General features: G+C 51.5%; 1 protein-coding gene across 1 annotated transcript in view; it reads left to right on the top strand.

Annotated features, from left to right (window-relative positions):
- dcc (DCC netrin 1 receptor) overlaps positions 1-24,509 on the top strand; it is a 1,735,814-nt gene that overhangs the window by 1,261,510 nt on the left and 449,795 nt on the right. Inside the window, exon 8 of the mRNA XM_072497411.1 lies at positions 23,053-23,209. Within this exon, the coding sequence (XP_072353512.1) occupies positions 23,053-23,209 (157 nt within the window). The remainder of the gene's footprint in view (positions 1-23,052; positions 23,210-24,509) is intronic.

Raw genomic sequence — 24,509 nt, 5'->3', positions numbered from 1 at the left:
TCAATTCTGGTCAGCTAGCTAGCTCGTTATTGTGCATGTTGTGTTTTTCATCACACTGCCAGCTGCCTTGTCTGAAATGTACCCCCATGTGCCAGTTACAAAATCCCAGAAATAAACCAGAAATTTACCCAACGTAAATTATTGGCAGCACCTTTCTTGGCCCCAGAAAGGGCCATTGAACCATCCCTCTTGCGTGAAAATGCAGGAAAGTGAGTCCAGGAACTCTGGGGGTCCATGGACATGCATGTGCATAGCGTTGGCCGACCCCTCATTCTGGCGAGTAACGCCACCCAAGAGCAGGGCCTATGGGACCCAGTTGCCACTTGAGCAATGATGTGGTCAGACCCATTGGCCAAGAATCACTGCAGCCCGACAAGACATCTTCCCTGAGGTCCAGGAAGAAGACTTGTGAAGGTGCTGCACTTGTGGTCGCAGGAACCATGTGGGCTGGGAATGCCAGAATCGACAGCGAATGCATCGCCCTCGTCGGGTGACAAACTTAACCCGAGCCAGGGCACTACACTTAGCCCAGCCCGATGAGGATGATTGCGTGCAACTAAATTGCATTATGGTACCAAAGGTAGCCCCCATCAAGATAACCATCCAGGTGAATGGTCATCACTTGGATACGGAAGTAGATGCAGGTGCTGCTGTCTTGGTCATTGGACAACAAACGTACTGGAACATTCGTATGGACATCCAGCACCTGGGCTTTAGGGACGCCAAGGTATGGCTGTAGACATGCACTGGAGAACCATTGGGATAACAACGACTCCAGTTACCTATGGCAACATTCAGTTTGACTGCCACTGATAGTGGTGCAGGGGCCCGGACCCAGTCTTCTGGGCTGCAACTGTTACACAGGGTTACACAGACTCCGCCTAGATTGGCAACAGATCTTTAGAATGAGTACAGGTGAGGGCAGCACGGTGGCGCAGTGGGTTAGCACTGCGGCCTCACGGCGCCGAGATCCCATGTTCGATCCTGGCTCTGGGTCACTGTCCGTGTGGAGTTTGCACATTCTCCTCGTGTTTGCATGGGTTTTGCCCCCACAACCCAAAAGTGTGCAGGCGAGGTGGATTGGCCGCACTAAATTTGCCCCTTAATTGGAAAAAATGAATTGGGTACTCCAAATTTAAGGAAAAAAAAGAATGGGTACAGGTGAATTGTGTACAGGTCCTGGAAAATAGCTGAAAGTCTTCCAAGACGGTTTAGGGAAGATAAAGGGGGCCATGGCCAAAATCTACATAGTCCGAGAGGCCCAACCCAAGTATTTCAGGGCCCGCCCAGTCCCACACATTTAAATATCTTTGTTGTTCTCTATATTCTGTCTAATCTTCTGACCTACCATGCGTCTTTGCACAATTATGTGCCTTTTCTTTAAGTTTGATATTGTTTAATTTTTTTTAGTTAACCACAGAAGGTGGATCAACCCCTTGGAATTTTTCTTTCTTTAAGGACTGTATCAATTCTGTGCATTCTGAAATATCGCTTCAAATGTGTGCCACTGCATTTCTTTGACCTATTGCTTAATCTCATTTGCCGGTTCAAATTGGCTCGCTCCGCTTTCATGCCCTCATAATTGCCTTCACTTAAGTTTAAAATCTTAACCTTCTTCTCTCCCTCAAATCGAATGCAAAATTCAATCATATTATGATTGCTGCTACCAAGGGGTGCCTTCACTATGAGGTTATTAATGAATCCTATCCCATTGCACAATACTAGGTCTAGTATAGCTTACCCTCTGGTTGGTTTCAGAACGTGCGGTTCTAAGAGACTAGCCGAAAACTTTCTACGAACTCTTCATCTACACTACCTTGGCCCATCTGATTTTGCCTGTCTATATGTAGATTAAAAATCCCCATGATTACCTTCTGACAAGCTCCCATTATCTCTTCCTTTGCACTCTGCCCTACCATATGGTTACAATTAAGGCACCTCCCAGTACAATACACCACGATCACAAGTCATTTGTTGCCTTTATCATCTCAACCTAAATTGCTTTCATATCCTGAGGCGAGATTCTCCGACCCCCCACCGGGTCGGAGAATCGCCGTGGGCCATCATGAATCCCGCCCCCACCACCCGCCGAATTCTCCGAAGGGAGAAAAGTCGGCGGGGCGTCGATCGCGCCGCACACCTCGGAGAATGGCACGGGTGGGCGCAAGGCAATGGATTTCGGGGCTGCCGATATTCTCCCGTCCGGACGGGCCGAAGACCCACTGACGTGACCACGGGTCACGTCGGCGTAAATCAAACCACCTATTAATTGGCGTCAACCAGTGCTCAAGGTTGACGCCGACCAGCGTGGAGGTGGGTGACGGCATGGGGGGTTGGCCGCTGGAGAGGCGATGGCGTGACCGCAGTCTGTATGTGCGGGGGAGAGGTGTGTGTAGGGTTGTGTGTGCGGCGGGGGGGGGGGGGTGGTTAGAGTGGGCTGGGCCGGGAGAGCCGGGAGGGGGGGGTGAGTGCCGGGGACGGGAGGATGACTGCCGGGGAGGGGGGTGGGGGGGGGGTGTCCATGCCGGGGAGGGGGGGGTGGTCCGTGCCGGAGAGGGGGATGGGGGGGGTCCCTGCCGGGGAGGGGGATGGGGGGGGGTCCGTGCGGAGGAGGGGGACGGGGGGTCGGGGGGTCCGTGCCGGGGAGGGGGACGGGGGGTCCGTGCCAGGGAGGGCGAGGGGGGGTCCGTGCCGGGGAGGGGGACGGGGGGGGGTCCGTGCCGGGGAGGGACGCAGGGGAGGGGGGGGAGCCCATGCCGGGGAGGGGGGCAGGCAGGTGCGTGCCGGGGAGGGGCGGGTTCCATGCCGGAGAGGAGGACGGGGGGGTCCGTGCCGGGGGGGGGGGACGGGTGGGTCCGTGCGGTGGAGGGGGACGGGGGGGGTCCGTGCCGGGGAGGGGGGGCGTGGAGGTGCGTGCCGGGGAGCGGGGCAGGGAGGTGCGTGCCGGGGAGGGGGGCGTGCAGGTGCGTGCTGGGGAGGGGGACGGGGGGGGACGGGGGGTCCATGCTGGGGGGGGGGGGGGGTTCCTGCCGGGGAGGGACGCGGGGGGGGGGGGTCCGTGCCGGGGAGGGGGGGGTGCGAGGGCAAGTGAGTTGGTCAGCCAGCGATTTTGGCCGCTGTGGCGGCAGCCGCTAATGTCCATGTTGCCCTGGATGAGGAGGAGGAGCGTGCCAGAGAGGCGGCGCAGGCTGCCGCAGAGGGGCAGGCGGCAGTCGACCAGGCTGGAGGGACACCTGACCGACAGGACGAGGAGGGGGAGGAGGACGTCGCGGCCCCACGGCAACGGAGGCACCCGAGAACGCCCCGTGTGTACCGGCCCCGGCTGTCGTACCAGGACCTCACGGACCGGGAATGCAGGAGGAGACTCCGGATGAGCCGGGAAACCGTGGCACACATCTGCCACCTGCTGGCGCACCTGTCAACGCGTGGCACTGGCGGGGGACACCCTCTCCCCGTGTCCGTCAAGGTTACGGTGGCCTTGAACCTTTTATGCAACGGGGTCATTCCAGGCACCGAGTGGGGATCTGTCCGGCATATCGCAGACATCGGTGCACCGGTGCATCCGGGCAGTGACAGATGCCCTATATGCAATTCGGCACCGCTACATCCGCTTCCCTGTGGATCGGGCCAGCCAAGATGCCCGGGCCGTGGGCTTCTCTGCCGTGGCCGGGTTCCCCGTGGTCCAGGGTACGATTGATGGGATGCACCATGCAGATAACAGGGCTGTGTTCACCAATAGGAAGGGGACCTATTCGATGAACATACAGGTGGTCTGCGACCACCGCATGATGATCCTGCACGTCTGCGCCTGTTACCCGGGCAGTGTACAGGACTCATACGTGTTGTCGCGGTCATACGTCCCCGGCATGTACGAGGGACGCCATCCCCGGCTGAGGGGCTGGTTGCTGGGCGACATGGGCTACCCATTGCGATCGTGGCTGATGGCGCCTATACGGACGCCACGCAATGAGGCGGAGAACCGCTACAATGATGCCCATGTAACGACAAGGGGAGTGATCGAGAGGTGCTTTGGTGTGCTGAAGATGCGTTTCAGGTGCCTGGACCTCTCTGGGGGCGCCCTCCAGTATTGGTCAGATAGGGTCGGTCGCATCATTGTAGTGTGCTGCGTCCTGCACAGTATAGCACAGCAGAGGGGCGATGTGCCGCAGGGAGAGGACGGCGGAGTGGAGGAGCAGCAGGAAGAGGCGCAGTCCTCCCCAGATGAGGGGGATGCGGGCAATGGTCAGGGCAGACGGGCTAGACATGGGCGGGTGGCTGTCCACCGTTACCGGCTGGGCCAGGGGGCACGGGACAGACTGATAGACGCCCGCTTCACTGACTAGATGGGTGTGGGAATCGGGTAGTATCGCCACAGACCGCACACCATGGCAACACCCGACCACCCACACCCCCCCACCCATCCACCCACCCAGCACCCTCACCCCCCTCCCCAACCCCACCCACCCCACCCGCATTCACACCACCCCCCCATTGCCGATCCACCTGCGGCACAACGGTCGGGCTCACACAGTTGCCGGTGGACGCGTGTCTATTGCAGGCCATGGAGGATGATGACAACCCGCCCTGCGATGAGCTCCTGGCTCCACATCGTTGGACTATGTCTGACCCATGGCCACAGTACCACCATCCACCCGGACCATCCCTGCATGCGGCTGTGACACTGCAGCGCACGGTCCCGTCCTCTGCCCGGGGGGGTGTTGATGGCGGCCCAGGGGGAAGGGGGCAGACTTACCTGGGGCTGAGGTAAGACCACCCCTCACACACACACTTGCGCTCAACGAACATGACACCCCCCGCACGCTTTGGACAGAGCACAAAGGCAGCTTCTGTAGGTGTAACATTGACTTTAATAAAGAAAGGAGTTTATGCACGTGCCCTAGCCCCTAAAACTCATCTGTGCCCTGCACCCGTGTCAACTTACTCAGTGTCTAATTGTTTGGCCTTACAGGCCCTTTGACTACGCCTAGGTGGTTCCCCAGATGGTGCAGCAGAACTGGAGGTGGACTCCGGTGATTCCTGCCCTCTGACACGGGATCCCTTTAGCGGCCGTTTCCTGGGGCGTCCTGGCCTAGATGGGCCAGGCTGCGGCCCGGGCGACTGGGATGGCGAGCTGCCAGCCTGTCCTGCCTGTTGCCCACCCGATGCACCTGGGACGGTAGGGGGGGAGCCCGAGGTGTTGAAGTGTTCCGGGACCTCCCCTACAATGGGACCCGGAACGGGCCCCAGCACCTCCTCCTTCCTCGGGGTGCCCGATGGCCCCCAGGCCTCTACATGGGTGGGGGATGTGAACGGACTGGCCATCCGACGCCCCCCCCGACATCTGGCGCTGCCAGTCATGGAGGCCTGTGCTGGTATCGACAGGGGTCTGCAGGTTTGCAGCCATGGAGCTCAGGGGGTTGGCAATCCCTGTCTGTGACTGTGAGACGCCGGCTCGCACATGGGCAATGGCGCCGATGCCCTCAGCGATGGCCTGCTGAGACTGGGCCATGGCCTGCAGAGATTGGGCTATGGACTGCTGAGACTGGGCCATGGCCTGCAGAGACTGGGCCATGGCCTGCAGAGACTGGGCCATGGCCTGCTGAGACTGGGCCATGGCCTGCAGAGACTGGGCTATGGTGTTGAGCCCCTCAGCTATCTGCCGCTGGCGCTGGCTCATGGCCTCCTGTGAGAGGGCAGCCATGTCCTGGGCCACAGACGCCGCCTGCACGGAAAGCCCCAGGCCTCGCAAACCGCTCCCCATGTCTGACACCGTCGCACCCATTGCCTCCACCGCGGACGCCACCCGTGCTGTGTCGGCCTGGGAGGCACGCATGACCGGCACCACTGCCAGCCCCTGGACGCGGGTGGACTCCTCCACCTGCGACTGCAGCCGCCGCAAGCCGGCCGTCACCCTCTTCGCTCGACTCAGGTTCGGTGGTTGCATCGGACCTGTGGGTGGGTGTGGTAACTCCAGGAACCCGGGATCCTTCTGGGCGGCTGATGTTCGCATGCGCCGGGCTGCCCTCCGACCGCCCGGCCCCTCTGCTGCTCCTACCTCCACCTGCTGTACTGGGACGGCTGTGTTGTGCGCACCAGTGAGTGTACCAGATGCCTCATCACTAAAGTGCCCAACCGAGGTGAGCGTCTCTGCGATGGTGGAGTGTGTTGGTGACAGCAGTGGCGTTGTGTCGTGCGCATCGTCCGACTCTGAGTCCATGGCATTTTGGGGTGGCGGTTCGTCTCCGCCCATCCAATCTGTGCCACTGTCCTGTATTTCAGTTTCCTGGGTAGGGGTGTCCTGGGTAGGGGTGTCCTGGGTTGTGGTTTCGTGGCTCGGCTGTGATGGGGGCCTGTGGCTGCCCCTCTCGTTGCTGGGTGGCACACGCCTGCGTCGCCACACCCGCATGAGACGGGGGCGCCGTCTCCCTGTTGCTCCAGGTCTTTCCGTCTCCCGTGGTCTCCGAGGGGCATCGTGCGGGCGTCGCATGCCAGAGGGTCCGGGTCTCTCCGTCTCCCGTGGTCTCCGAGGGGCATCGTGCGGGCGTCGCATGCCAGAGGGTCCGTCTCCCGTGGTCTCCGAGGGGCATCATGCGGGCGGTCTGCATCTGCGGGGATGGGTGCCTGGACGTTTGCTCCTGTGATACACAATGAAGCATGCATGGTTAGACACGCAGGCAGTGATCAGGTGATATGGGGGAGGGGAGATATTAGGGAGGGGGGGATATGGGGACGGGCTGTCGGTGGATCACTTGCTGGTGGGCCCCCGACCTCTGCATCAGCAACCTCCCGGTCCTCAGGTCCGCCAGCCAGTTCCAGGGCCCTTTCCTCATGTTCGGTCAGTGGCCTCTCATCAGCTGGGCCTCCTCCAGTCCTCACATGCTCCCTCGTGTTGTGTGCGCGCTTCTCCTGTGGGGGGTGGTGGCAGGGGTAAAAGGCAACAGTGTTAGACAGGTATATGAATGCACGCCATTGGTTGCGCGTGCATTGCAGAGGTTAAGGTTAGGGCTGGATTCACTTGGGGATATGGGGGAGGGCGGATATGGGGGAGGTGGAATATGGGGGAGGGGGATATGGGGGAGGAGGGATATGGGGGATATGGGTGAGGGGGGATATGGGGGAGGGGCGATATGGGGGGATATGGGGGAGGGGGGATATGGAGGATATGGTGGAGGGGGGATATGGGGAGGGGGGATATGGGGGAGGGGGGATATGGGGGAGGGGGGTATGGGGGTTATGTGGGAGGGGGGATATGGGGGAGGGGGGATATGGGGAGGGGGATATGGGGAAGGGGGAATATGGGGGAGGGGGAATATGGGGGAAGGGGGATATGGGGGAGGGGGATATGGGGAGGGGGATATGGGGAGGTGGGATATGGTGGATATGGGGGAGGGGGGATATGGGGGAGGGGGATATGGGGGATATGGGGAGGGGGGATATGGGGGAGGGGGGATATGGGGGATATGGATATCGGGCAGGGGGGGGGGCTCACCCTGGCTGCCCTGATGAGGTTGTTCACCTTCTTGTGGCACTGGGTGCCTGTCCGTGGTGTCAGGGCCACAGGGTTGACGGCCTCTGCCACCCCCCTCCACAGACGCCGGCTGTGGCGTGGGGCGACTCTGCAGCCGTGTCCGGGATACAGGGCCTCCCTCCTCTGCTCCACTGCGTCCAGGAGCGCCTCAATGTCGCGGGACTGGAACCTCGGGGCTGAGCGGCGGGCAGCCATCCGGTTGGGTCTTCTGGTCGGGTGGGGGGAGCTGCGCGTCTTATGCACCGTTACGCCGTGCAGCGTGCATGACGCCATGCAACGTGAACCACCTGAGCCAGCGCGGATAGCGTCACGTTGCTGCTTGCCCATTCCGGGCCGGAGACTTAACGACGTTTGGGGCAGCGTGATGCAGGTGGGATTTGCGCCGTTTTTGGCACCGGTCGGCGGACATCACGCCGATAACGGAGAATTTTGCCTCTGGTTCCCTGAACTTAGGTTATCCCTTCTACGGTGCTCATATCGTTATTAATTAGCAGAGTCATTCCCTCCACCTTTTCCTAACTTCCTGTCCTTCCTAAATGTCACATACCTTTCAATACTCAGGTCCCAATCTCTGTTATGCTGTAGCCATTTCTTTGTAATGGCTATTCAGTTCATCGATTTTGTTTCGAATGCTATTTGTGTTTAAATACAGAGCCTTTAGTTGTGTCCTTTTATTATTTTTATTGTGTCTACCCTTATCTGTTGATTTACTCTTAGACTTACTCTCTGCCGTTTTCTATTTGTCATGGTCTGTTAATCATTTCCCATATTAGTATCTGTCTCTCTTGCTTTGTTTCTACTCTTTGGTTGATATAAATGGGTGATATAGGATCTAAAATCATAACAATAATAATCACTGGACAAGGTATAAATGAATTACAATCATTGGCTTTATTCCTCTCAATGTGATCTGGGTGTCTGTCCAGTGCTGTTTGGTGAGAGGATGTGACTGGTGCATTCTGACATTGATTATTCCATGTGCTGCGGCAGTAACTATACCTGGTGGGTTGGTTGGCAGCTATGTGTCTTTGGTGGTCTTTGAGACTGAGGTGGCAGTGACCAGAAACGGCTTAATTATAGGCTATGCCACATTGTTAACCACAAGGGACAACCTGACCATTCACTTCCAAATTGCCTACTGGGGGAATGTGTAAAAGGGTGTGAATATGTTATCATCCTCAGATGACAACATCATCCATGGCCATCTCAAACTTGTCCATGACATTGGGCTCTAATTCAAAATCCAACTTGATCTGAGCAACATCAAAAGCTCACATCAATGGCTCTCCATATGAATCTGAAGGCCTCTGACAGCAGGCTGTATGAGGAATATATTAGAGCCTTTGGTTTGGAAGGGAGGTGCTCTGCTGAAAGTGACCTGTGGTGCATTCAGTGTTTTGATTCCCTCAAATAAACACAGCACAGATAACAATTTGTGGACAGTCGGCTTCACTTGCTAAGCTTGCTTGGTCCACTTTCATGCAGCTTCAATAATTTCTGTTCCTGCAGCCACAGGGAGGTTCAGAGGAAGTCACTTCCAAGCATGTTTTAAGCATTCTGAGCGTTATTATTGTGGCACACTTCTCGTTTTGTCAAGAGACTTGAGACTCCGTTAGGAACAATAAGGTGTTGGTTAATAAAGAATAACTTGATGCAGGAGGTTTTGCAGTACTAGGCTGCCTTGGATCATAGCTATAATAATAATCTTTATTGTCACAAGTAGGCTTACATTAACACTGCAATGAAGTTACTGTGAAAAGCCCCTAGTCGCCACATTGACAAAATGGAGGAATCGCAATCGCCCCCAAAGCATGTGACATCGATGTTCGGGGGGCGTGACCTGCTCTCTGCCTCCCTTCAGGCAGGAAGATTACATTGCATTCAAAACAAAATCTTCTCCTGCTTCTCTGATTGTGCAAACCTACCTTGGCTAATAAATGAATGGGTTCCAGATGCTTAACCACCTTCACAACCTGTCGTGCTACCTTCAGGGATCTGTGGACATTCGCTCCAAGGCTCCTCCCTTCCGCTACACTTCTCAGTGTCCTCCCATTTATTGTGTAATTCTTTGCCTTGTGTGACCTCCCCAAATGCATCACCTCACACTTCCCTGGGTTGTATTCCAGTTGCTGCTTTTCTGTCCACCTGGCCAGACCAGGAGCTGCTTCATATTTTGAAAGACATGAGGGATAAAGTAATTGCTCCTGTATCCATTTGCATTTCATTCAATTCCGAGTGGGCTGGTTGACTGGCCAGAACGTTCTTTTATTTCTCTACTTGTTTTCTCTCATGTATGAATAGTGCTTTTTGCTCAGTTGTGTTCCGAATGAAGCAAAAATGTGGATATGGGCTAATTGGCCGAATGTGGTGATATATTCAATGTAATTCAGTGTAACACAGGATTTGGCTACTTAGGAACTGGTAATTCAGTCGGTTTTGCGATCAGAAATAGAAAAGAAATTCATAACAGAATTTAAAAAAAAGTATCTTCACATTTTGGGTGAAATCTTGCCTTTAAATGCTAGCTGATCAGTTTTCCTCATTGGAGCTTACGGAACCATGCGGTTCTGCACATGAGCACCGATGAGCGGGCACTCATGCGCAGTGTGGCCACATTTTTTTGTATGGTCGCGGCCGTCATTTTGAAGTCCGCTCACAGCTGGCATTGTTAAATGACTGCTGCTGTGGCTGTTGCGCACAAATTTTCGCAATCAGGAGCGCCGCGACGGATGGCTCCGCGACTCTCCCGACACCCGCCCACGACCCACCAGCGGGTCGCAACCCCCACTTTGAAAATACCTACTCTAAGGGGAATGATTTAGACTTCAATGTTGCTGGAGAATGGTGAGAAATGCTTTCCCTGCCTTCTTATTGTGGGCACAAAGATTCTAGACTGCTGTTGACATTCAATCGGGCTCTGCAATGAATTAACAATTTGCACTGATGCCCACTGTTCCTTCCATCAATACTTTGAGATGCTTTTCATAGTTAAATACTCATCAGCATAGCAAAATGGAAAGAAGCTTAACAAATCCGTTACTGCATTCAGCTTACATGTGAAGATCGTCTTAATCATATTTGCCAATCTGTTCCCATAACGCCCAAACCCTTTACCATCACCTCTGCATCAAATCTAATACTTTTCTGTCTCAGCCCCCAACCCTCGAAGTGAATGTTTCTAGTGTACAAATAAATATTTTGTGCCCTCTGTTTTAAAAAATGTACCTCTAATTTTGTATCTATGGCCCCTTCTTAACCCCCTCCCCCCAACATTCTGCTTTTATATACACTGTCCCATATGTTTATAGATCATAGTTCATAGAATTTACAGTGCAGAAGGAGGCCATTCGGCCCATCGAGTCTGCACCGGCTCTTGGAAAGAGCGCCCCACCCAAGGTCCACACATCCACCCTATCCCCATAACCCAGCAACCCCACCCAACACTAAGGGCAATTTTGGACACTAAGGACAATTTATCATGGCCAATCCACCTAACCACATCTTTGGACTGTGGGAGGAAACCGGAGCACCCAGAGTAAACCCACGCACACACGGGGAGAATGTGCAGACTCTGCACAGACAGTGACCCAAACCGGGAATCGAACCTGGGACCCTGGAGCTGTGAAGCAATTGTGCTATCCACAATGCTACCCTGCTGTATACATTTAAAACTTATTATATCTGCATTTCTTTTGATATACAATATAGAATTTCATTCCTTTATTCCTATAGTCTTTTCAACCTGAGGTACTTTAATGTTCTGCACTTTCCTTTCACGCATAATACCTTAAGTTAGAAGAGTACACTGTAACTTTCCCTCTTTCTATACAGAATATCCAGAATATAACACGATTGTGTCGTTCCCCCCCCCCCCCACAAGAATCACATCAAACTTACTGACATTGAATTCTATCTGCCACTTTTCAGACCTTTTCCTCCATTTTACCCATATTTCTTTGCAGCTTCCTTCGGTATTATAAAACATTAACTAAGGGCAGGATTCTCCAGCCTCCCTGCCGCATGTTTCTCAGTGGCAGGAGGTGATGCATCATTCGCTGATGGCGGGATTCGCTGCTCCTGCTGCTATTAATGGGATTTCCTATTGAAGCCATCCCACACTGCCCAGAAACCCACAGACAGTGGTGCGCTGCCGGCGAAATCCCACCGCCAGCGAGCAGCCAAGAATTCCGGTTTAGCCATTCTGTCTTGGTATCATCTGTAGATTTCAACCGCATTTTCTGTCTGCCAACATCCAAATCACTGATCCCCACATTGAATAGTTATGGTCACTGAGGGGACACCATTACCTACTTCACACCATTCTTTCAAACCATCTTCAACTATTCTCTGTTTTCTTCCTTCCAACCAGTTTTTAATCCAGCTTGTTACCCTCTACCTAATTCCAAAACTTTTAATTCATTGAACTACATCATTATCATACATAAACAATAGCCTCTTAGTTGAGGCAGTGGAGGATCATGGATCAGCATGAGTCAACCTGTTATTCAGAAGAAGAAATAGAAACGTGGAAGAACGAAAAATTATATTCAGCCTGCATTCTCCAGTTTGCATTAAATACATTGAATTTGGTACTGGAGATGACATTATTACATCAGGTTGGAATCCCACTTACCCATCACTTGAGTAATGATTAGCTGTATTAGATCAGAGGCTGCAGATGATTGTGGAGTGGATTAATCACGGGAAATAATGTGTTTTGTGTGAATAGAGAGATGACTATTCTGGCTCACATTGGTGATGCAGAGAAGACTGCAATCAGAGAAAAGGGCAGCATTGCCTGACAATTATTGTTGTCATCCTGTTGCCAGAAAGCAAGGCTAGCATTTTCCAAAATCTAGAGATGTAATGTAATCATTTTCTTTTGTGGAGTGGGTGTTTGTGTGTTAGCTAAGTTGGGAAAATACACCTCTCCACAGGCAAAACAGGTCACAGTAATTGTTTAATATTAGTTGTTACTTGGTAACAGAGAAGGTATTTGAGTAGCACAGCTGGTGGGCCAGATTGGAGCATGCAGCAAGATGTCGTAGCAGCTCATTTGACGATATTTATAACCTCAGAGAGAGCACAATTTTGAACCTATCAACACCGGAATCTGGTGACTACATTTACTCATATGAAGGGTCAATACCCATAATGGACTGATTGGGTCTAACTGCCTGTTTCCAAGTTGCAACTTTCATGGATGTTATGGACAGATAATTTTACCCCAGAGAATCCTAAAGTGCATTCAGCCCATCGGGTCTGCACCGACCCTCTGAATAAAGCACCTACCTAGGACTGCTTCCCTTCAATATCCGTAACTCCGTAATCCCACCTAACCTCTGCATCTTTGGACACTAAGGGGCAATGGTGGCACGGTATCACCATGTGGTTAGCACTGTAGCTTCACAGCTCCAGGGTCCCAGGTTCGATTCCCGCTTGGGTCACTGTCTGGGCGGAGTCTGCACGTTGTCCCCATGTCGGCGTGGATTTCCTCCGGGTGCTCCAGTTTCCTCCCACAAATCCCAAAAGATGCGCTGTTAGCTAATTTGGACATTCTGAATTCTCCCTCTGTGTACCCGAACAGGTGCCGGAATCTTTATTCTGACAATAAAGATAATTAATTTTATTTTAGCATGGCCAATCCACCTAACCTGCACAGGGAGGCAATTGTGTAGTGGTATTGTCACTTGATAAGTAATCCAGAGATCCAGGACAAGATCTGGGGACCCAGGTTCGAATCCCACCATGGCAGATGGTGATATTTGAATACAATGAAAATAAATCTGCAATTAAAAGTCCAATGATGACCATGAAGTTATTGTCGATTGTCTCAAAAATCCATCTGGCTCACTAATGCCCTTTAGGGAAGGAAATCTGCCGTCCTTATCTGGTCTGGCCTACGTGTGACTACAGCAACATGGTTAACCCTCAGGGATGGGCAATCAATGCTGGTCCAGCCAGCGAAGCTCACGTCCCATGAACACATTTTTAAAAATTCTTTGGACTGTGATAGGAAACTGGAGCACCTGGAGGAAACCCACGCAGACATGGGAAGAATGTGCAAACTCCACAGAGTAACCCAAGGCCGGAATTGAACGAAGGTCCCTCGCGTTGTGAGGCAGCAATGCTAAGCACTATGCTTTCTTATTTACTTCTTATTTAGTCTTTTTGCAAATCACGAGCCATCAGCCTTGGATAGATATGAAAATCTTTATCTTTCCTATATTTATCACTTTTCTATGTATGTGACCTTGCTGTACGCAGGTTTGCCACTGTGCTTCCTACAATACAACAGTGGCTACTGTTCAAAAGTACTTAATTGGCTGGAAAGTGTTTTGGCTCACGTTAAGGTCAACTAGATGAATAAAATCCTCTGCATTTTGTTTCTGAAGAAAGATTAGGGGTGGGATTATCCGGTCTGCCAGCCGTGTTTTCCGGTGCAGCGCACCCCCGCCGGCAGCAGGATTATCGTAGGTGGCGAATGGGGGTCGGGATTCTCCGACCCTCCGCGCCGCAACCGCGCCCAGCGTGGGGGCTTCGAATGGGGCGTCAGATCCGCGATGCATTCCCGTGATTCCTTGGCAATCGGAGAATTGTCGGCAATAGCGCGTGCGCGTTTGACGCGGTGTCGGTCGGGGGCCGTTGATAGAGTCCCCCGCGGCGATTCTCCGCGGACGGCCGACGAAGTTCCCTCCGGCGTGGCTCACGTATGGTTCCACCCGGCGGGAGCACAGAGTCGCAGCTGCGGTGGGTGTCCTGGTGGTTGGCGGGGGGATCCGTCACCTGAGGGGCTTCCACGACGGCCAGGCCCACGATCGGGGGCCACCAATCGGCGGGCGGACGCATTCTGGGGGGAGGCCTTCTTCTTCGGCGCCAGCCCGCTGTGTGGGTCCGCCACCATGTTGCGCGGGTCAGGCGCCGCAGGCGCCATGCGCGGACCTGCAGCCGGAAGCGCAGGGCCCTGTATCGGCAGCCGGAGCTACGTGGAGCACGGTGGTGCTCTGTAAGCCTCCTTAAAACAGAGAATCACCCTGGACTTTCTAGAAAAAAATCCAGAGCGATTCGTGCCCGTTTTCTCGCGTGCATGGGGGCATAGCCCCATTATTGGAGAATCCCGCCCGGGGTTCCCATTGTGGCCAACGCACGCCGTCAGGAAACCCGCGAGAGAGGGTGCGCTGCCGGCAGACCGGAGGATCCTGCCGTTGGAGAATTCCGCTGCAGAACTTCATAGATATTACCTGGTCCTAACAGTTCTGAGGTTCATATCTGTTGAAGATCTCAATTTTGTATAGTCAACAGTGTAGGTTTTTGCTGCATTCTTTTCTATGTATGTGAAATTTTATTGTACTTATGGGTCTGTCATAATCTTTTCACTAATCTGTTTAACTTGAATAGTGTTTCTTGGCTGGTACGACATTTATTATTGGTATGCACAGCCAACCCATTCCCTATCAACAAGCAATAAAACTGTGCGCATGTGACAAAGTATGAGAAGTGTATATGAAACAGATAAAACTTAATGTAGCTGACCCTTTCTCCGCTAGAGTGTGTGATTATCATTAATTGCTTCTGACTGCAGATGGTGGTAACGTGGCTTGAATTTCAATAAAGAACACAGTGTTGATTAATTAAAATGAATTACCGGTACAAACAAATAAGGTGACTAATTAATGTGCTTATTCCAAAGAAAATAGGATTTTATTTTATCTTCGGCTAGTGGTACCACTAGTCGTGAGTGTTGTAATAATTATTGGGATTTTGCACTTTAGCTTTGAAGAGACCATTCACTGTAAGCATAAACTTTAGACTCCCCATTTCCGCCTGCTGCTTTACCAGTCCTGTCCTGGAAATATTTGATGTACTGTTCCACGGAGGAACTCGATCGACTGGACCCGCTCCACCTCGTAGGACCCCTGCCGTGCCGATTCGGCCGCCTGGATTTGGGAGTACCGACTGGTCGCGTTCTCATGGAGGACGCAGGTCTCGATGGCAGTCGCTAGGGTGAGGCGCTTTATTTTGAGGAGCTGCTGGCGTAGGGTGTCCGTGATAACCCTAAAAACGATCTGATCCCGAATCATGGAGTCTGAGGTGGCCTCATAGCCGCAGGATTGCGCGAGGATACGGAGGTGTGTCAAATAAGATTGAAAAGGCTCATCCTTACCCTGCAGGCGCTGCTGGAAGAGGTACCTCTCGAAGCTCTCATTGACTTCCACGCTGAAGTGTTCCTCGAACTTCAGAAGCACTGTCTTGTATTTTGTCTTGTCCTCGCCTTCCATGAATGCCAGGGAGTTGTAGATGTGGATGGCGTGTTGCCCCGCCATGGAGAGGTGGAGGGCGATCATCCTGGTGTCCGATGCATTCTCCCTGTCTGTGGCTTCTAGGAAGAGCTGGAAGCGCTGTTTAAACAGCTTCCAGTTGACGCCAAGATTCCCAGAGATTCAGAGCGGCTGCGGCGGGCTGATGTTTTCCATGGAGCAGGATGGCGGATTTCTGAAAGGGTGCAGGTAGGTCTCACAGTCCCTGGCTAGCTTCCACTACTGGTATCATGTCGTGTTGGGTGTTCCGATACACAAATGATCCAACACGATTGTAGATGGTACAACTCTGTTTTATTGTCTTAAACAATAACAACTAATAACTGCTGGCTGAGGTTCGTGCTTCACCAGCTAACCTGTGGACCCAGCCCTTTCACTATCTTGGTGAGGCACTCAGCACATGGTGTATGTCTGAGTGGCACGCTGTGAGCTCTGTGCTCTGAGCTATCTCCTGGTAGAATGAGCGGGAACTGTGGTGTTCCCTGTTTTATAGTGCGTGTGCTCTCACTGGTGATTGGCTGTGATGTTGTGTGTGTGTTGGTTGGTCCAACTACCTGTCCATCAGTGTGTGTGTGATTGCACCATGATATGCTGATGTGGATATCATGACAGTAGTCATGCAGGCTGAATTTAAGTGCTGTTAACCTCACATTACCTCACAATAAAACAACCATTCCTCATCCATCAGACTAAATGATGAAATCCAATGTGCTTGGTATTGTACAAAAACCCAGCTATGTCCTCACCTGACCAGCCAAACGCCTGAGCATGGTGCCTGTTTAGGAACCAGGGGCACGATTCTCCGACCCCCTGCCTAGGTCGGAGAATCGCCGGCGGCTGGCATGAATCCTGCCCCCGCCGTGTCCCGAATTCTCCGCCACCAGAGAATCGGGAGGGGCGGGAATCGCGCCAGTCGGCGGGCCCACCCCTGGCGATTCTCCGGCCCGCGATGGGCAACCCTCTCCCGCCAGCGTGGATTCAACCACCTTTTGAACGCCGGGAGCAGGCGGTGGGTGGGTGGGCCCCGGGGTCCTGGGGGGGACGCCCCGGGGTCCTGGGGGGATCTGGCCCCAGGGGATTCCCCCACAGCGGCCTGGCCTGCGATCGGGGCCCACCGATCCGAGGGCGGGCCTGTGCCGTGGGGCACTCTTTTTCTTCCGCCTTTGCCATGGTCTTCACTATGGCGGAAGCGGAAGAGACCCCCTCCCCTGCGCATGCGCGGGGATGCCGTGAGCGGCCGCTGACGCTCCCGCACATGCGTCGCCCTCAATGGGAGAATTCCGCACCTTTGGGGCGGCCCGATGCTGGAGTGGTTCCCGCCACTCCATTACGCCGGAACACCCGCCCCGTTGGGTAGGGGAGAATCCCGCCCCAGAAGTGGAAATGCTCAATGATTCTGTTTCTTCACTCTTTCGACTAAAGCAACTGTTGCTGACTATTTCGTTCACATTGCTCATGCCTCATGTCAGAATCAAAAGAGCAGGTGCTTTGACCACTCCACTGATCTTGTCATGTCTGTTTAAAAGGATCTGCAGTGTCTCTGTGCACCTGGCTCATTTTGTGTCCCCAGATGAAGTGAAAATCAGCCCAGTGACTTGCAATGCCGCATCCAGTAATTCCAAGAACGCATCTTAATCATTAGGTCCCTGCCAATGCTCTTATCTTCCTGATTCATTCTGCCACTCTGGGTTCTGTAAAGTAGACATCGGACACCTTTATCGTTTGGCAAGAGTAAAAAGAAGTTACCGGGCAGAATTTTACAGCTCAGCTTGAGCAGGATTGTAAAATGTGGCGAGCCGTTCACAACCCCATTAACCTTGAATGGAAACGGAAGATCGTGCTAGTGGGAGGGGCTGTAAAATTTACTCAATGTTTTTTCAGTTGTCGACTCTACGTAAGAAATAAAAATGGACAGCATGGGAGATCTTTTATAGAACTCACCAAATCCAAGATAGGTGAGAATAGCGTCAGATCAACGATTGTAACCTACAAAACAAAGAGAATGGTATTGGCTGCAAAATTCATCTCCATAGCATCGCTGAACACAGCAATACAGAAATCGGAGGCCATTCGAGCCGGGTGTGCTGCCATATGTTAGGACGATATTCCATCCACAACTGGAAGAATGTGAAAGTAGCATGAGCTGGCGCGTTGGGAGGGGCATTATTGGTAGCTGTGTGAGGATGAGGGACGGGATCAGGATGTTAGTCCAACCTAACTGCCCGCTCCTGTTGGCAACATCAGGATCTTGCCATGGCATGGCGAGAAACCAATAATCACCAATTAAGGGCATTCTCTATCCCATTAACGGAAGGACCCCCGATCTAACGGCCTCCCGTCATTTAACCGGCTCCCTTGCAGGCACCCTTTAGTGCATCTATTTAAAAACATGAAGCTAGTGGAATGGTTGCTGTGGGGATCATTGGTGATGAGTAGACATCTTGGAGATGGGGCCATCAGCCTGAGGGCAACCGGGGCTGCTGCCCCAGTGCTTGGGAAGGGTGGGGGAGTCCCCCCAGGGGGGCGGGCCCGGTCAGGATGGAGTTTGGCCTCCATCAGTGGGTGGTCACCCCTGGGCTAGGGGGGGTGAAGGCCTCAGTGCCTGCGGGTCCGATATGCCACGCTCCAGATCATGAATACCCACAACAGGAGCAAATCCACCGGCTGCCTGTGTCCATCCAACCGAACATCCCCAGGAGAGAGCCTTGTCCATGGTAATATGGTGCAAGTCACTTTAACCCGCACTGACTATGACAGCCTCTGGCCACACAGCTGAAGAATATCGGTAATGGGGAATTGGCAATGGTAGTAAATATGAGCACTTCACAGCACCCAAGTGGATTCCAATGGTAGACATACCATGTCGCAGGTGAGTGTTACTACCTGATATCCCAATCAGACTATGAGGCCTGGGCACTTTGTCTGAACACTGGAGGCTTCAGAACTGTAAGGGCAGCAGCCGACAAGCAAACGCCCAAGAGCTGGGCCTCAGCACTGGGAACATCCCCGCGACCGGTGGGTGGGTGTATGAATCGCCGGGGGAGCGGGGGAGGAGGCCAGTGCTGGCTTAGGTGTACAGGTTTCATTGGTCATTTTGTGTCGCAGGAGGCTCCGCCTCAGCAACGGGATGGTGTGGCACTTGTGCCATGTCCTTACGGACTTGACACTCCGTGGAGGAGGAGGATAACCACTCCTCGTGGCTATCAAGATCATCACAGCCCTGAACTTACACTTGGGTTTATTCCGGGGCTCGAGTGGTGACTTGTGCGGCATATCCCAGCCAACAGCCCACAAGTGCATCCGTGAAGTCACGGATTCCCAAATTGGCTGGGAAGCTGATGATATAAACTTTGACCTGGACCAAGCCCATCAAGATGCCCGGGCAGCAGGAATCTCTGTCCTCTGCCATTGCCAGGATGCCTCAAGTCCAGGGGGTAATAGATGGAACACATGTTGCCTTGCATGCACCTTGCCGCCACTCCCCCCCAGTGCCCTCTCAGTGATCCTCATCTTCGTAGCTTTCTGTGCTCTGCCATTATGTCTAGGTGCAGCCACAGATTGCACATCAGAGGTAGAGGCAGCCTGCTGCTTACTGTACCCTGTGGCCTTTCATGCCCATGGCAGGCGTCCTCTGCAGAGCCTGGTGCCTGAGCATCCCGGCCGAGCTTCTGGTGGTACTCGCCTCACCTCGCCACCCTGTTCTGTCTGCAGACCCCAAGACATGCCATTGTCAGGGGGTTGGGGGGGGGGGAATCAGGAGAGCTGGTAACTGCCAGCATCTCCCTGCAGGGATGCTGTGGATTGGTCTCCAGTGCTCCCTCCTCCCGGTTGGTGCCCATAGTGCCCTGGAGTCACCTTGGGATGGAGGGATAGCTGGATTTAGATCCAGGCTTGACATTGTCTGCATTATGGTGCCGAAGCCCTCAGCGACCTGCCCCTGTGACCGAGCCACGCTCTGCCGTGCCTCAGCCACCTGCATCCGGGACATGGCCCACAGAGAGCGGGCCATGCTCCGGAGCACTTCGGCAATGCCCACCTGAGGCTAGGATGTGCTCCATAGCGCCTCAGCAAGGTCCACCTGAAGGGCGTGTCGGTGGTTGTGGCAAACCACTGCAGTACCTTGCCAAGCATCACTTTTTTCATTCAATTTGACCATAACCTGCAAAGCCAGCATCTGTTGCCCATCCCTAATTGCCTTTGAACTGAGTGGCTTGAGTAGTTAAGAATTATATGTAGGCCGGACCAGCCAAGGATGGCAGATTTCCTTCCTTGATGGGTTTCTATGGTTTCATGGTCACAATTAATGAGTACATCTTTTTTTCCCTGATTTATTCAGTAATTGAATTTAAATTCCACCAACTGTTGGGATTTGAACCCGTGACCTCAGAGTATTATTAGGAGTCTCTGGAAATGCTAATCCAGTGACATTACCACTACACTACCAGAAGTCTCTAAAAGTACATCATTACAGTAGATAAACGTGATCAGAATGGTTTACTTTTGTTCAGACTTGGAAAGAGAACTGGTTCGGCCACATGCCTATTTCAGTATTTCGACCATTATGGACTTCTGTGTGTGTTGTACCTATGAAGAGCAAAATAACCTCAATTTCCTTCCCCAGACCATTAGCATGGTATGGGAATTCCCTTGCATCGAGAATAGGAATGGCATCATGAGTGCAGCTATATTCCTGATGGTTAGTATGGGATTCTTCCAACTGCATCTGAATAGATGTGGCTGCTGATATTTCTTCACCAGTCAAGGCTCAGAGTCAGTGCTAAACAGATAACATTGCTGATGATAATATTGGAGGTAAAACTGAAAGATGAAGGTGCTGCAAGTTCAGAGGGAGATAGATTAATTTGAGAAAGGGAAATCGTCAATATTGTAATAAAAAGATCAAAAGACAAAAGTGGTCAGAATGGTAATGGAGTTGAAAGGTTGGTGGGGGGGGGGACTGTTGTTGGTGTCCAGGAGGACATTGAATGTTGGAGACAGCAAAGGGATCAGCTTGTTGGGTAAAGAGAAAGTCTGGAATCAAGGATGACAGAAGACTTGCTAGCCTCAAGTTGAGCTCTGAATTTGTCGGGTTGGGGTTTAGAAGGATGAGGGGGGATCTTATTAAAACTGACAGGATACTGCGAGGCCTGGATAGAGGGGACGTGGAAAGGAAGTTTCCACTTGTAGGAGAAACTTGAACCTGAGGACACCATCTCAGACTGAAGGGACGATCCTTTAAAACAGAGATGAGGAGGAATTTCTTCAGCCAGAGGGTGGTGAATCTGTGGAACTTTCTGCAGAAGGCTGTGGAGGCCAAATCACTGAGTGTCTTTAAGACAGAGATAGATTGTTTTTTGATCAATAAGAGGATCAGGGGTTATGGGGAGAAGGCAGGAGAATGGGGATGAGAAAATATCAGCCATGATTGAATGGCGGAACAGACTCGATGGGCCGAGTGGCCTAATTCTGCTCCTATGTCTTATGGTAAAAGGATGAGGTTGAAATTGTTACTGAGGGAGACCATCAGGAGGTCAGAGGGAATACTGAAAATTCAGCAGAGGCTTATATTAGAAGGAGCAGCAGAAGGAGATATGAGGGCAGCATAGGCAGGAGGAAATAACAGGGTGATATCCAAAACTTGTTTCAGTTTCTGGTTAACAGAAAGGTGAGAAAATGGGTTTTGGCTACTTTATTTCTGGACTGATAATTAATTTATTAAAAATGTATTGACTGTACTGTCATATTTTACACATTTGGACAACATTGGAGTGGCACAGAAGCACAATGGGTAGCACTGTTGCCTCACTGTGCTAGGGACCAGGGTTCAATTCTTGCCTCAGGTGACTGTGTGGAGTTTGGGAATCGAACCTGGGACCTGGAGCTGTGAAGCAACTGTGCTAACCACTATGCTACCATGCTGCCACGGCTTCCACTCCCGCCACCAAATTAACGACTTCAGGTTGGGTGGCACAGTGGCACAGCGTTTAGCACTACTGCCTCACAGTGCTAGGGACCCGGGTTCAATTTTGGCCTCAAGTGACTGTCTGTGTGGTGTTTGCACTTTCTCCCCGCGTCTGCGTGGGTTTCCACCGGGTGCTCCGGTTTCCTCCTGCAGTTCAAAGAGAAGTGCAGGTTAGGTGCATTGGTCATGCTAAAATGCCCCTCAATGTCCAAAGATTGTGCAGTGTAGGTTGGGTTACAGGGATAAGGTGGGGCAGTTGGCCTTGGTAGGATGCTCTTTCAGAGGGTTGGTGCAGACTCAAATGGGCTGAATGGCCTCCTTCTGCACTGTGGGAATTCTATGATTGCATAAATGGAAACTATATTTAAACAAAAGAATGCAAGAACATAAGTTTGAAGATAGGTTTCAACAAATCCCTTCTGAGTAGGTAACTTCAAGTATGTTATAATGTTGGATAAAAAATTGGTAAATGTGCTACATCTATTTCTTCTTGTTCTAGAAGAAAACTGTACAGATTACCCAATATAAAGGAACAGGAGAGGCCATGCCCCTTGAGCTGACTCTGCTATGTAATTCTGCACTTCATGCTCCATATCTCTTCATATGATGCATAAAATTCTTGATTACGTGTTGCAATCCTGCTGTTGATTGATGTTTATGCCTGGGCTGTTCAAGAAAACAGTGTTCGCAGATCTGGGCCAAGTTATTTCAATGGAAAAATTGTGCCTACGTTTGTGAAAGGGACAAAAAAGTGACGCTGATGATGGCAGTTGTCAAGATGAATATGGAGTGAATTGACAGTCATTTTCTGAACCACATGTAGGCTGAGCTTAGGGAAAAACTAAAGATAAAACGAAGAAGTAAAAATTGAACAAATATTGAGGAATATGTAAATCAAACCATGTGAAATGTTTATGATCACTGAGCGAAAGTATTTTGCCATATTCACATCCTTCATTAATAACAATTGTATATATTGTTCCCTGAAAAGTTGCTCTACCTGTCCTGACGGACAGTTTTAATGTGTGTTTCGAAATATAACTATTTTTCATATTTTTTCAAATGATCGTTTTTTTTATTCCCTATCCTCTACCTTTTTTTTCTCCTTTGTTCATTAACGTGCTCCTTATAACCTAATAATGACATGACTCATTCGCAAACCCTGGTAACCCTATCAGTTCCCACACTGAGAATCCTATGCCTACCTGCCTCACTGACCAGTTCCTCTCCTCCTCAACCCTCAGCATTACCAAACGCTGGTGCCCTTCCCTCCGCCCCTCGGGATGTGGTCCCCGTCCTGGTCTCCAGCCGATTTGTCCGCCTCAGCTGGCGTCCACCCGCAGAAGCGCACGGAAGTATCCAGACATACACCGTTTACTTCACCAGGGAAAGTGTTAACAGGTAGGTGTGAACAGTTTCATCAAATCTGCCATTGCTGCATGTCTTGAAATTGCCAAATGAACATTTTTCTGTCATTATCCTATCCATGGCTGTATGCTTTCTTGTTTATCCAATAACTTGTTGCTTCTAACCTCTATGCCACCTGTCATTTTTTTGTGTGCACCCGTCTGCTCTATCTGTTTGTTGTCGTTTCAATATTTCACTCAAGCCAAAGATGTTCTTCCTCGCCCCCATAATAAGATTATCTGACTTGGCCTCATCTCAGTTTATTTGCTGCTGAAACCCTCATCCATATCCTAAATTTCACTATTCCAATCCACGCCCGCCTGGTTTCCATGTTTTACCCTCCATAAACTTGAGGTAATTCAAAACTCTCTTGTCTGTCTTCGACCCTTCACCGAGTTCCATTCATCCATTGCCCCTGAGCTGACTGATCTGCATTGACTCTCAGTTAAGATTTTTAAATTCCCATCCTTGCTTTTAACTTCCTCGGCGGCCTCGCCCCCTTCCCAGAAGGAAAGAACAAGGGAAATAAGAAAACTGGTCGGAACTTTTTTTTCTCCCTTCTGGGTGGTCGACTCGAGATGCCTGTACTCCTCCAGTTCTGGTCTCTGGAGCATCATTGGTTTTAATTGCTCCCTGTACCTCTCCTCCTCTCTTCCCAGGTTTAAGATGCTCCTTCCAACCTACCTCTTCGACCAAGTGTTTGGTCATCTGCTTTAATATTTCCTCATGTGGTTTCATGTCACATTTAGTTTTGTGTGAATGTGAAGCGGCTTGAGATGTTTTAGGGTTTAAAGGTGCTAATGTAATGCAAGTTGTCTTTTTCAGAGAGTCGATATACATTTAGTGATTACCATTGTGTACTTCATCTATGTTCATATACCTTTGCCCCTTTCAGTTTGTCATCCTTGCTCATAGTCTGTTTCATTCCCTTTTATTTGCTTGTCTTTTGCCAACTTACATTCCTTCGAATCATGCATGAAAAATATCCCGCACTGCCTTCTCTGCTCATTTACCCGCTTCAAGGGTTTATGTCATTTTTCTGACAGTCAATAAAATTTTATCTACCTTGCCTCCAGCTAGTCGATCACTCTTCCATTTCATTTGCATTTTGACTCTGCTGAAAAGGTGATGTAGATTTATTTGTGAAGTCCTCAGTTGGTTACGCCAAAAATACATTTCCCGACGCTCCATTGCTAATAGTTACAAAAAGTGCAGTAATTATTTTCCCTGTACTGTGCCGTGATTTCCGTGTAAAAGGCTTCAGGGAGTCTTGTTGTGTTCTTTGTAATGATTA

Source organism: Scyliorhinus torazame, chromosome 3 (genome assembly GCF_047496885.1).
Source record: "Scyliorhinus torazame isolate Kashiwa2021f chromosome 3, sScyTor2.1, whole genome shotgun sequence".
Classification (NCBI taxonomy): domain Eukaryota; kingdom Metazoa; phylum Chordata; class Chondrichthyes; order Carcharhiniformes; family Scyliorhinidae; genus Scyliorhinus; species Scyliorhinus torazame.
This window is presented reverse-complemented; position numbering and strand designations above follow the sequence as displayed.